Below are 13,335 nucleotides of genomic sequence, written 5' to 3'. Positions count from 1 at the left end.
CCTTTTTTTCTCTTTTTTTTACAATTACAAATACGATAATGTTCACAATTTTTTTGTTTTATTTTGTACATGTTTATTATTTCTTTTATTATTATTATTATTATTATTATTATTAGTAGTAGTAGTAGTAGTAGTAGTAGTAGTAGTAGTAGTAGTAGTAGTAGTAGTAGTATTGTTATTATTATTATCATTATAATTAGTAGGTTAGTAGTAGTGTTCACAGGAATGATACCCCCACAGATCTCAGTGAATCTTTGAAAGGGTGCAATTTAGGCCCTAGGGGGGGGGGGGGGGAGCTGCTTAAACCCCCCCCCTGGACATGCAACTGACTCATAGTGCTCTGTCCTAGGCAAGGTAAGGAAAAAGGTTCCATGAACACAACCTCCAGTTGCCCATGCAGTCAAAGAGGAGGAGGATTGTCTGAAACTGAAAAGAATGGAGGCTAGACTCAGCTCTGCCACTGACAGACAAGATTCTTCTTAGGTATCAAAGCTTAAGGTTAATTGCTCTCATGCAAAGTAACATCAGCAACCATAGTTCCCCAACTGTTTGAATCACTACATACAAGGAGCTTCTTCACACATCTCTGCAGCCTCATTCTGCTGACAGCTTTCCTCCATATTATTACACTTAATCCAGTGACAACTTGCATCCAAACAATCCTGGCAGATATCTATTGCTGTGCAATTGTCTGTACGGAAAGTAAAAATAATATTAGGATAAAATACATCTTCCCAAGGGAAGTAAATGACAGGGATGGAGTATTAATATTCGATATTTGGATACATTCGAATACCATATTCAGGTGTATTTGTATTTGAATAATTATTGATAGAAATCAAATTATTTTCACTCATATTCAAATACAAGGGAAAAGTATTCATATTCTGCAAATGTGACAAATACTTCAAAATCTATTATCAGAAATAACAGCCATTGTTCCTTACAACTCTAGCCTACTGGTCACATGTGTAATCTTCGTGTATAGTACAAGTTCGCAGACTGTGGCAGCGTGGCGTCTGGAGTCTGACTAAGTTGCCACTTTCCAGTGAGGATGGTGACTTATGTTCAGGAGCTCATTTTACTGTTACATAACTTTAGAACAGTGCTATACCCAGTTAGGTCAAGAAGGTATTTTTCAATGAAAAGTATTCATGAATACTTTCAAGATGTTTTTGTATTTAAATTAAAAAACATTTCAGTGTATTTAAATTCGTATTCATTAGAATTTTGAGAATTCGTATTCGTATTCGAGTACACAACTCTTGCATTCACTCCATCCCTGGTAAATGAGAAGAACAAATGGTAAAACTAGGTTGTTTATCAATCAAACACAACAACTATAATCTAACCTAACTTGTGGGGGATGGGGTTTTGCCCCCTTTCCTAACCACCCCCCCTGTTAGCAAAACAAATGGTTCAAAGAAAAAATGACTCACAGCAACCAGTTATGATGAATTTCAGTGAAGGAAAATAAATATCTTATTGCAGAATTAAGAAATTTCCAACAGAAATGGTTAAAAAGAAAGATGCATTGTACAAAAATATCCATCAAAACAGAAAATAGTGTCAACCCCTGGAGTGAGCTGGGTTGCTTTCTTGTCTTGTCTTGTTGTAGTTTAGGTGATGTTCACCACAGTCGACTTGGGAGTCCACCGCCCCTACACTGTGCTCCACTCCTAATGTGGCTCAGCTGGTCAGGGAGGGAGTTACTCTCTGCCCCCCATGGAGGAGTCGTGTGTAGGACAGGGGGCTCATCAGGGATCCCCTGCAGAAACAGGTCCAATTTTCTCTTGAAGGTCTCCGTGCTGCAGTTAGTAGTGTCCCTGATGTCCCTCGGCAGGCAGTTGAATAGTCTTGGTCCCTCGTTAGTAAAGCTGGCAGCATGTATGGACCTAAGATGTTGACTGACTGCTTCAATGGATGTTCTGTAGCAGGTGCAGCCAAAGCAGGGGGGGTCTGGCCTGTAATCCCTCCTTCAGTTTGCAGTGATGGGTTTGGCACTTGCTTCTCCAGGATTTTCCAAGTGTAAATTATGTAGTATCTCTCTCTTCATCTTTGGAGAGAGTAGAGTTGCAGGGTCCTGAGCCTGTCCCAGTAACTCAGATTTTTCATTGAGTTCAGCTTCCTTGTGAAGACCCTTTGTGCCTGTTCCAGCCGCTTGATATCATAAATTCTGTGTAGAGACCACAGCTGGAACAGGTATTCCATTTTCGACAACACCAGGGACTTCCAGAGCGGGAGGAGATGTTCGGGTTCCTCGTCTGGAAGGTGCGGAGTATCCATCAGGTCGTCCTGCCAGCCATCCTTGTGATGTTGTCAATGTGCTCAGTAGGTGAAAAGTCATTACTGACTAGTACCCCCAGGTCTCGTAGGGAGCTCTTCTCTGCAATTTCATGACCTTCTACCTGGTACGGTGAGGTCTTGAGGTGGGCACTTTCCCCATATCTTATTAATTCAAATTTATCTTTGTTGAAAGACATGTTGTTGTCCACAGCCCAGTTGGTTAGTTTGTTTAGGTCTGCTTGTAGGGTTTTGGCATCATCTAGGGTTGTTATAGCTCTGTTTATTCTGATGTCATCTGCAAATGATGATACTTTTGATTGGGGAACTTTTTTGTTGATATCCCCCATCATGATTAGGAAAAGTAGAGGTCCTAGTACCAAGCCCTGGGGGACTCTGCTCCTCACTCCTGCAGTACTTGATACTGCACCACTGACACTCACTGACTGGGTTCTGCCACTAAGGAAGCTGTGTAGCCAGACTCCTACTTTTCCTCAGATTCCCAGTTCCTTGTGTTTGTGGAGGAGTAATCCATGATCTACCTTGTCAAATCCTTTGGCAAAGTCCAGATAGATCACGTCCACATTCTGCCCATCTTTCACTTTCCTAATGAGGTATTCATGATGTTTTAGTAGTTGTGATAGGCATGACCTCCCTTTGCAAAACCCATGCTGACCTGGGTTTAGTTTATCTCCATCCTCCAGGAGTCCAGGTAGTTCACTAGTCTCTTCCTCACAATTCTTTCCAGTGTCTTTGTTATGTGGGAAGTTAAGACTACTGGCCTGCAGTTCTTGGCCTGGCCTCTGGAGCCCCCTTTAAAGATGGGAGTGATTATTCCTTCTTTAACCCTTAAAGCGCGGGGATGTTTTGCCGTGCCTGTCCTCCCATGTGGGCATATTCAGGCTAAAACATACCTCACTTCAACCTTGCATAACTTTACTGCTACTTAACACACGTGACTCAATGAAGTATCATTGTAATGTACATACCCTTACCTGTCCTTTGACATTAATCTGAAATAGATTTCAAATTATAGATCTATATGTCCGTTGGTAGAGCGAGTAGAGAATATTGAATAAGATCACTGAAAACGCATTATTATTGACAGTTTTCCACCCTTAGAGGACTTCCCTTCATTGATTTAGTAATAAAAGGCATAAACATTATACAGTTTATGTGAAAAACGCCCAAAAAAACTTAACTGACGGGCCTTCCTGATGTCCTTGATTGGTACTGAGGTCATATGGCCCCCATCTCATGGATGAAATTCACTGGAAGGTGAGAGGAGGTGAGATGTCTAGCGGACATCTTCTCACAGCTAAAACTGGTATACGCTGACCAAAAATTAGTCCAGAGAGCATGGTTGGGTAATGTTTGAAAGAAAACCACATCCTTACTTAACTTCACCACAAACAAATTAAATTTGAGAGCGCGGTAGGTGAAAAAATGGCTTGTCAATTATTGTCAACACCCGTGATTTGGGCCCAGGCACCAGCCATGGTGTGGTCACTGAAGAAGTTGAGGCTCCTAAGGCTGCGCTGGTCTCTGTTCTCTGCGCTGGTTTGTGTGCTGTTTCGGCCATTTATAGTTGTGACCTCAAGTAGGTTATGGTCAGAGAAGATTGTCTTTGTGCCAGTGTAATTATGGATCCTGTTTGGGTTATTAACCATGACCAGTTCAAGAGTATTGTTTCCTCTTGTTGGCTGGAAAATCATTTGCTCCAGGAACAGATCATCCATGAGGTCTAACAGAGATCTGGCCTAGTGTTGATCCTCTGTCGCCCCACCTGTGCATATTTTTGAAGGCCACCGCAGTTTTGGAAAGTTGAAGTCTCCCATTATAATAATTTCACAAGACCCCTCAGTAGCTTCTTGTATTTTCTCACTGAGGTTCCTTAGCAGGGTTGTGAATCCTGCAGTGTTAGCTTTTGAGGGACGATATATTATGACCAGATTATGTTCTGGTCAATGAGGTAAGTGGCTTGAATTTCCACTTCACTGTTTGACTCACTCATAATTACCCTTGCTCTGGTGGCTTTATCGTTCCTCACATAAAGTGCAACACTGCCATGGCTTCGGGTCTTTCTATCTGCCCTGAACAGTGAGTAATTGCAGATGTTCACCTCCACTGTGTTTACCCACCAAGCATTTCTGGTTGCTTTCATGGTGATTATTATCCTGAGCAAATACAGTGGCATTGTGAAATCTCAGCTAGGCCACAGAAACAATCACAGGTTGAAAATACTAAGATATTCAAATATCAAGAGGAGAGCTGAATCTCTTTTACCAAATCCACAAATAACAGGTAGTAATTTCACCCCAAATGCATTATCCTTCAGTCAACTTGGAGGTAGGTACGTACACTCCTGCCTACTCCATGTGGCTTTCTGGTGTTAAACACGTAAATTTCAGGAGCAGAGTTGCATTATGATCACCACAGATTTTATTTTCCTACTTCACGGAATACATGCATACGCCATATCTAATAATTTCACCGTAAAATGCCTGAGCACTTAGCCAACCTTGGAACCAGTGGATTACCCTTTACCGGTGCATCATGTGACTTCCGGGTGTAAAGTCTTCCTTTTAATCTCTTTATGACGTTTCATTACCGAGATAACACTACGAATTACGCAATATATATTTTATTGTCATGTTACTCTACTTGAGATAGCTTACCCTCGGCATTTGAAGACGACACTCCTATAAGGACAAGCAGGAGAAAGAGTAGGAAGGTCTTCATGTCTGGAGGTAATATTTCCCTTATCTCCGGCGCTGTGCAAGAGGGTGATTGTGGAGGCTCCTTGTCTTGTCCCTGTTTACAGCTGTGCCGCTGCTGCAGTGGTGCCAACTGTCGCGCATTCTACTCCTCCTCATCCTCCCCTTCCACATGTATCCTTAATTGTATAATCACACTCTGTACTGCCTGGGGGTTGGGATGGCATGTTCGTTCCTCCCTTCTCCTTTGTTGTTTACTTGCAACAATAAACTATCAATCAATCAATCCTCCTCGTGATCGCTATCGATCGCTTAATTTGAACAGCTTTATATACGCCAACCTTCTCTAGATCCTTTATTTTAATTGTTGTTTTATTCAGACACTTTTGATTGCGTATATTTCTATTCTCACTAGATTATTTATTGCACGCTCACCACCACCCTTGAAAGCTGCTAAAAATCTCTGCTGAATTGTCCTTCAATGCAAAAAATAACTAATTGCCGGGTACGTTCACTTTACATATAAGAGTAAACGATTATAATTCATACACATGGGGGGGGACTACATAGAATAGTGCCTTCGTACGTAGCATGGTTAGCGTGCGCTCATATGGCGCCATAGATATACCCTACATTCTGGCTGGTCGATAAAATTAGGGCGGCTTTAAGGAGTTCCGACGGAAACCTGGAGAAGGTAATCTACACTAATCTCAATGCAAAACTTGCCGTGTTCCGGGGTAATATGGCCTCTTCTGTACCCACCACATGCTCAAAGGCCCATATAATTATATATTCGATTCATGTAATTTTTTTTTCAGACTCAAACTCTATATTAGACCATCCTTGATGATAATGATGATAATAATAATAACAACAACAATAATAATAATAATAATAATAATAATAATAATAATAATAATAATAATAATAATAATAATAATAATAATAATAACAATAATAATAATAATAATAATAATAATAATAATAATAATAATAATAATAATAATAATAATAATAATAATAATAATAATAAGATTTTTATTTTGCTCTAAGGGATGTGAAAAACAGGAAAACAGAAAAAAAGTAAAAAATATGCTGCACAATATCAGTTAATTAATAGTGAGAACGGTGATAATTCGGACAGTACTGTCTTGTGGGATATGGTTCTCGGACAGCATACTGGAAAACACACGGGGCCGCGAAATCTTGTGTGAATTTGCGAAATTTTAATTTGTTGCCTGGGGACCACACGCGACAACCACGCCCCCAGAGTTGAGCCTTTCAGTGTAGGTCACCTCCTTTGTAATATTTTCATTGTGTGTCGTAAGCCATCACGTACTTCATTAGACTTAATTAGCTCTCGTGCTAGTCCTGGAAATGGAATGATATATATAGGTTACCCACTTTTTTTTTTTTTTTTTTTTTTTTTTTTAGATTCGTGATGTAGATGCTAGTAGTAACATATCATAAGCATAACTCGCTAAATTGGTGGCATCCAGTACCTAGTCACCGAGGGCTGGGCGGTACTTGAGGATCACTTAATTGTGTAGACCTTCCTCCAAGGTGTAGACCATTGTGCAGGTCGGGGGACGGGATCCCTCCGGCCCGGCGATTACCTTTCGCTGATATGAAAGACAGCGAAGTGACAGCCCCTCATTTTAATGTAAATATCAAGGTAGCGTACATTAAAAGCTTGACAGTAATCATAAAGTGAATTGAATTGAAATATTTATTGTTGTAAAATACAACAAAGGGGAATGGCTGGTCTTGCAGACAAAGTGCTCCCCTCACGAGAAGTTTATTGAACGGCTTCCATGAATGCAATAACCTGCCATGCGCATGCAAGTTGATCTACTTAATTGCTGGTATATATTTGCACAGCTAGTAAAGTGAACCCCAAAAAGTAGGCAACCGAAATGCATTATTCAATGACCGCACATACACGCACAACTCAATACGTACACTGCCTCTTTTTACAAATTAATTAACTGATTGTTTCTCCTATTCATAGCAGCACCCCAAAAGCCTTGAAGAGGCGAACTGTAGTCAATACGGTCTATTGCAAAGTCGCTGAATTGGCATCCCTGTCCGCTACTGTAGTCATGCAAGAGGCCGAGAGTTGCCAGCAGGTCATTCCAATGTTACCAGATCTGAACAAAGACTAATAGCTAAATTCCTCGTTTACATTGCCAAAATAATGTATTGCATTGTATTTAGCTATTGCTGTAAAAGATAATAATACAATGAGGGAGGAGGTGCAATATATGTCTGGCGGACACCTCCCAGACAATATGAAAAGAATAGTAAATAAAATTATGATCGATTATTTAATCATCAGTCATGTAATGAAGGAACAATCATCATCATCAGCATTTGTATTTTATTTTTAAACCTTTGGTGGCGTGCGCGAGAATATATAACTGTTCACCATCGCAACGGGGTTACTATCAGGGTTGGAAGTAGCTGGTAGTCTGTATATATATATATATATATATATAGATATATAGATATCTAGATATATATATATATATATATATATATATATATATATATATATATATATATATATATATATATATATATATATATTGATTGATAGTTTATTGTTGCAGGTAAACAAGATATAGATATAGTGTGATATATAGATATATAGATATATATATACATATATATATATATATATATATATATATATATATATATATATATACACACACAAGCAACCTATATTAATTACTATTCCACTGCAACTCAAAACCCTTTCCCAACGTTCTCCATCTTTATCTAACGTTATTGTACTCCAACCTGCTCGTCTGGTGTTTCTAGGTTAATTGAGCCTCCTTGGTGCAATTAATTGATCGGCATGTATAGCTACGAATCAGGGGGACTGTTAGAATCCCGGCCTTGGCAACATAGGCGCGCAGCCCACCAAGCTGCTCCTCGATCTTCCCTATCGGACTAGTCGATAAAAACGTAGGTATAGGCCTACCTATGGGGAAGGTGAATTACTGTGATAACCCGGATCTCACATTGACACGTAGCCTGTAGTGGGTAATTACCCGTCAAAGTCTCAAGGACCAGTGTGACGGAGATGAGCACCAAGACCATGCGCAGCTGATATGATCTGCTATCAGTTCTACGCATGGTAACGCATGACCTCCGAAAGTTATTCCGAATTGTTATCAGAATATATCTTCAACTTTTGCCTCTTCCTCAACCCATGATATTCGCTTCTGTCTCCTCTATAACAAACATTTTTATCTCCTTTTCTGTACGCGCTTTTTCGCCTTTCATCAAGATATTTTGTGTGGCTCTAAGCTTCTGAATCGTATGATGCAAGAAACACTGACTACTTTTTAAGACGATAATATTGTTTTAAACGGATTTTTTCCTTAATTGTGCCCTTTTTAGAGTAGGTACAATTTGGATGTCGGCAGCTCCTTATAATCTCAAACTTCTTTATTCGTTCTTCATACTAAATAAATAAAAAATTACCCCGCCTCAACATATCTACGTACAATGACCTTGTTTTTTCATTCTTGTTTTTTCAGAAGACTTCATAATAATGAACACCCTCCTCACAACCAGTTACGGGCTCTATTTCAGCCTATTCACCATACACGCCATAAGTCTTATTCACATGGGGAGCGAAGCTACGCTACTCGCACTATGCTACCACATGGCTAAGTTTCAATCACTTTTTTTGTTTTCAATGAGACTGTTCACATCGGATGCAAAACTCTGCGAGCGAGCGATTCTTTCCATTTGGTGTGAATAGTCCCATTGAAAACAATGTAAGCGACTGAACGTCACGTGCCGGCATAACGTACGTACGTAGCATAGCTTCATTCCTTATTGAACATCCCTTTAGTTTACACATAAATAAGCGTGCACTTCAACCATTTTTATTTTATGCGCAGTTAACCAACTTTCCCGTTCACGTATCCCAAATATGATTAAAATGTGGAATATACCTACTTCGAGATGAAATTGTTCCTCTTGTTGACCTTGTTAAGTTTAACTGTTTAAAGCAATGGTCAACACCCACCTGTTAACTCATTTGATATTGTTTTGTCTCCTTTTTTTCATCTTTCTCTTTACTGTCACTGTCTTATTTTTCATTTCAAAGTCTGCTCATTGAGGGGACTCTGTTTGGGTATATATATATATACACGGACAAACTATAATAGCTATAAGAATCTCCTCAGCGAGTATAGTGGTAGACTATACATTCGCGTTGGAGTTTCTGATATTTCTACTCAATTTTTTTTTTATATATTTCGTTTAAGAATGAAGCCCTCAAGAGGTATATGAAACGACAGTTCATTCTGTTCATTAAGTAAACCCAATACTCTGGAAAATAAAATACGGTAACCCTGTAAGGATTAACTAAACTACTGAACGAAGCGGTGGATCGATTTCTCGGCTAATATAATCAAGGACAGCCTAGCTGCAGAGTAGAGTCGCGTTCTGCTGAGTCGCCACCTCCAATTAATGTGCACGCAATAAACGGATGAGGTGCCACACACAGGACTGCCATGTCCTAGCATTATATGTAGGCTAGAGTATGGGAGCAAAATTAAGGGCCTGCCTACTAATAATGTTCGAGTTAACAATTAAGTGCTCTCATAGTTCTTCACTGCCAAACTGTGAATACTTTCTAAATTTAATATCAATTTAATCATTACGTACGCTTCCGTCCATATATATTGTACTTATCAAATACAAAAAATGCATGTAATTTTGATAAATTTATTGGGCGGGTGGGAAATATTAACTGCAATGCAAATTGAGCTGAACATTATATTATATATATATATATATATATATATATATATATATATATATATATATATATATATATATATATATATATATATATATATATATACGACTTATTATTTTACTGCGTTAGTAAAATAACAAGTAAAATTTTCCTAAGCTATTATAGTTTGTTGTGATTATGTGATAAAACCATCACAGGTTAGCTAGCTAGATAGCTGCTATATAGCAGCCGCCAGCAGATCAGTTTTCCAGTAAAATAATTAGTTGAGACAGGAATGTATGGCAAATGATCGCGAAGAAAATTTAGAATGCTACTTTTGATCCAGTTTGACCCAGCTGCCTGTCATGGTACCATAAATTCAAATTGGCAAATATGCGTAGATATGAGTATTGATGTTCCAATATTTGCCTTTTAACAATTCCTTGGTGCACAATCAAAGCCATCTTACCTATCAGGTGCAAGGCGACACTACGTAGTCATGAGGGGGACAGTTTATTCATGGTCAGGGGGGAAGTATTGATGTGCCGTTTTGGCTTCTCAAAGACCTGTGGTGGCGGACAAATAGACGCCGATGGAACCTTACAAGCAATAGGCTCAGTAGGGGACACGAGCACCTGGCCTCATGCAAACAGACATGGGAGGAGAGACAGTTTATTCATGGCCAGGAGGCGAGTATTGATGTGCCGTTTTGGCTTCTCAAAGACTTGTGGTGGAAAACAAATAGACGCCGATGAAGCCTTATAAGTAACAGGCTCGGCGGGGGACAGGAGTACTCGACCCCGCGCCAGCAGGATCGGGTAGGCCGCGGGGTGGCATCGCAAGGCCTGCCCGGTGCGCTGCTCCCTTGTCTGCCCGGAGACGCCACCATCAGGGGTTTGTTTTTGTGGCGTTTATTGACGTCAATGGGAAAATGGCGTCCAATGATGAGGACTTGTGTACCAGCCACGCAGATTTCGCCGTAATATGTTCCTTTATCGAGAAATTCGGAGAGAAGCTAGGGTTAACTCTTCCCAACATAGGCGAGCTCCAAAGTTCACTAGAAGACACGGATAACGGTAAGCCGACGCGCCGTATAATGGGTTCAAGCTTCCCTTCCTACCTCTGTGCGCCTTAACTTCACACCCCCAGCACAGGCCTCATGACACTCTCTTTCCTCGTTCTGGTGGAGTCTGGCGATGGCATTACGTGCACTAGCGCTCTACGGAACGCGAAAGACAAAACACACCCACGGATAGGCTAAGATAGGCTTTGCAGTGGTTATGTGCGAGATTAACAGGCGACAAAAGACCACTCTCTTACTTTGCCCTGCTGTCACGTCACTTTTCATGCTATGCTATTTGCATGTGTATCCGAGGGTCTCTTCTGCAACTGTGGGTCACTAGCAGCATGGGTAGATCGGGCTGGGGTGTGAGGAAGACCCGCCCACCTGCCGGGAGCTTTGTTCCCACACCTGCTTGGGGAGTGTAGCGGGAAGGTGGCCTGTCAAGTGTTTTGTCCATGTTTTTTGTGGATTTATGGTCCACGAGTAGCTAGAGGTTGTGATGAGGCTCTTCTAACATTAGGCTATAGAGTTGTAGGGTCAGTATGCAATTCCATGACAGTAATATAGCTTGCAAGTTATTTTTCAAATAAATGCATATCTGCACCATTTTTGTCATGTTTATTATGATTGTTGGGTTTAATAGTAACTAGAGGTCGTGATAAGACCCTTTGGTTATTACGATATAGATTTACCCAAACTGGAATTATTTAAATGTATAAAAATTTGGTGCGCTGATTTTATTACATAGGCATATATATCTGTACCACATGATATTTACTGGGCTTTATTAGGCTAGGATAATATTTAAAGGGGAGTAGGGTATGAGTTAAGCAGGGGAAGGATATTATTCAGATTCGGTGACGTCATTTTAGTTGGATTTGGTTTGTTTGCGGCCAGTATCATGACAACTCAATGCTGAAGTTTACCATGAAAAATAAAAAAAATAAAGTATACTGTAGTAATTATTAGGCACATTATATTTTTACACTTTATGCTATCCGGTCTTTTTTTAATTCATGAACATAATCATATGTTTTTTTAGGTTTTATTATTTTTGTTATTATTATTATTATGATCATTATTATTAATTTTATTTTCTTATTATTATCATTACTAATATTATTATATACCACTCACTGAGTCAATGCTACTTTTTGTTATACTGAAGAATGCTGTAATAAAACAATCATGTATTATGGAGAACTTATTTTATATTATTATTATTATTATTATTTTTTTTTTTTGATAAACAGGATGATATGATGATGATGTACAAGAATCAGTGTGTACTGTGACTGCTGGACCCATGTAATTTAAAGTGGCCTGTGTATACCCTAAACAATGGGATTTTTTCTTTTGTTTTGTAGGGTAACTGCAGTAAATTATATTTTTAGGTAAGAGGAGGCAAACCAGACCAGGAGCTAAAAAAAATATCAACTGCATGCATATTTTGGAGAGAGAGAGAGTTAAAAACAAAATTTCTTTTCAACCCCATACTTAATATCAAATTTACGGCAAGATGTGTCTTGATACTCCCCTCTTGAGAGTACCTATGTCATAGAATTGTTGAAGGAAGGTTGTTTCATCAAAACTGTATAAATCAACACATCTTGCTGATGAGTATTGCTATTATTAGTCAAGAGCAGGCAATAATGGCACTCTTATATTTTCCCCTTATGAGGATGCCCCCTCTGATATTTCTCCCCAAATAGAACATGTGATTTGGCTGGGTTTAATTAGAACAGTTTTGGCATTTAGGTTGTTGATAAAAAGGATGTTTTATAAAAAAAAAAAAAATCAACATTAATTTTTCCTAATGCAATATATATGATTCCTTGTTGTGTGAAAGAAGATTAAAACTTCTTACTTTGACAATAAATATATACATAACCTTTAGGAAATATCTATCTCCATTAATTGCTTTATTGGATAAAGTCAAAGACAGCCAAAGTAGTTCTTAGAAAAAAAAAGATGCAGGTTGAGATTTTTGCTATTTCAGTAAAAAACAATTATTTCTAAATTGTTTCCTTAATACATTTATATAGCTTTTGTATCGATTTTTCAAGTGTAGTGTTCGATGGAGAACTGGACTTTTTCAGCAGTTATAATTAACTGCTTAGTGCTTATATGCTCTTATGATTTCTGGCACAGTTTTGTATTTCTTCATTGTAGTGTGAGGACTCAGGAAGATAATTACATATATAATGAGCATGCATTGTTTAGATTATGCAATAACATTCAGTAAACCCCTGACAAAGAAGGGTTCTCTTTTCATTGACAATCTGATCCTGGCTCGCAGATCATGCACTGATTCATGTTGTGATGGCTTTGTGATCTGTGCACCAATGATTTCTTATGCAAAAGTTTTTATAATGAATATTTGCTTTACAGTATAAGATTTCAGATCAAAAGCTGTACAGATATTTAATTGTTTACAGCATGCTCTTATAAAGAAAACTGAAGGCATAACTTAAAAGAAGTAACAAATTTTGGGTGTGAGGTACTTT

General features: G+C 38.8%; 2 protein-coding genes across 8 annotated transcripts in view; one reads left to right on the top strand and one right to left on the bottom strand.

The window, feature by feature from the left end:
- The window catches only part of LOC126995717 (salivary glue protein Sgs-3-like), a 35,978-nt gene extending 30,842 nt beyond the window's left edge, over nucleotides 1-5,136 (bottom strand). For 3 of the 5 annotated variants that reach the window (XM_050855544.1, XM_050855542.1, XM_050855543.1), the window contains exons 1-2: nucleotides 4,962-5,136; nucleotides 566-691 (exon numbers count right to left, since the gene is read on the bottom strand). In XM_050855544.1, coding sequence (XP_050711501.1) covers nucleotides 566-691; nucleotides 4,962-5,025 — 190 coding nt within the window. In that variant the 5' untranslated portion in view covers nucleotides 5,026-5,136. Of the gene's footprint in view, nucleotides 1-565; nucleotides 692-3,489; nucleotides 3,555-4,961 lie in introns of all 5 variants that reach the window. The other 2 variants (XM_050855545.1, XM_050855546.1) reach the window with 2 other exon arrangements.
- Nucleotides 5,137-10,669: 5,533 nt separating this feature from the next.
- LOC126995710 (remodeling and spacing factor 1-like) overlaps nucleotides 10,670-13,335 on the top strand; it is a 30,268-nt gene continuing 27,602 nt past the window's right edge. For 2 of the 3 annotated variants that reach the window (XM_050855530.1, XM_050855529.1), the window contains exon 1: nucleotides 10,671-10,841. In XM_050855530.1, the coding sequence (XP_050711487.1) occupies nucleotides 10,697-10,841 (145 nt within the window). In that variant the 5' untranslated portion in view covers nucleotides 10,671-10,696. Of the gene's footprint in view, nucleotides 10,842-13,335 lie in introns of all 3 variants that reach the window. The other variant, XM_050855531.1, reaches the window with a different exon arrangement.

The sequence above is a fragment of the Eriocheir sinensis genome, chromosome 8 (genome assembly GCF_024679095.1).
Source record: "Eriocheir sinensis breed Jianghai 21 chromosome 8, ASM2467909v1, whole genome shotgun sequence".
Classification (NCBI taxonomy): domain Eukaryota; kingdom Metazoa; phylum Arthropoda; class Malacostraca; order Decapoda; family Varunidae; genus Eriocheir; species Eriocheir sinensis.
This window is presented reverse-complemented; position numbering and strand designations above follow the sequence as displayed.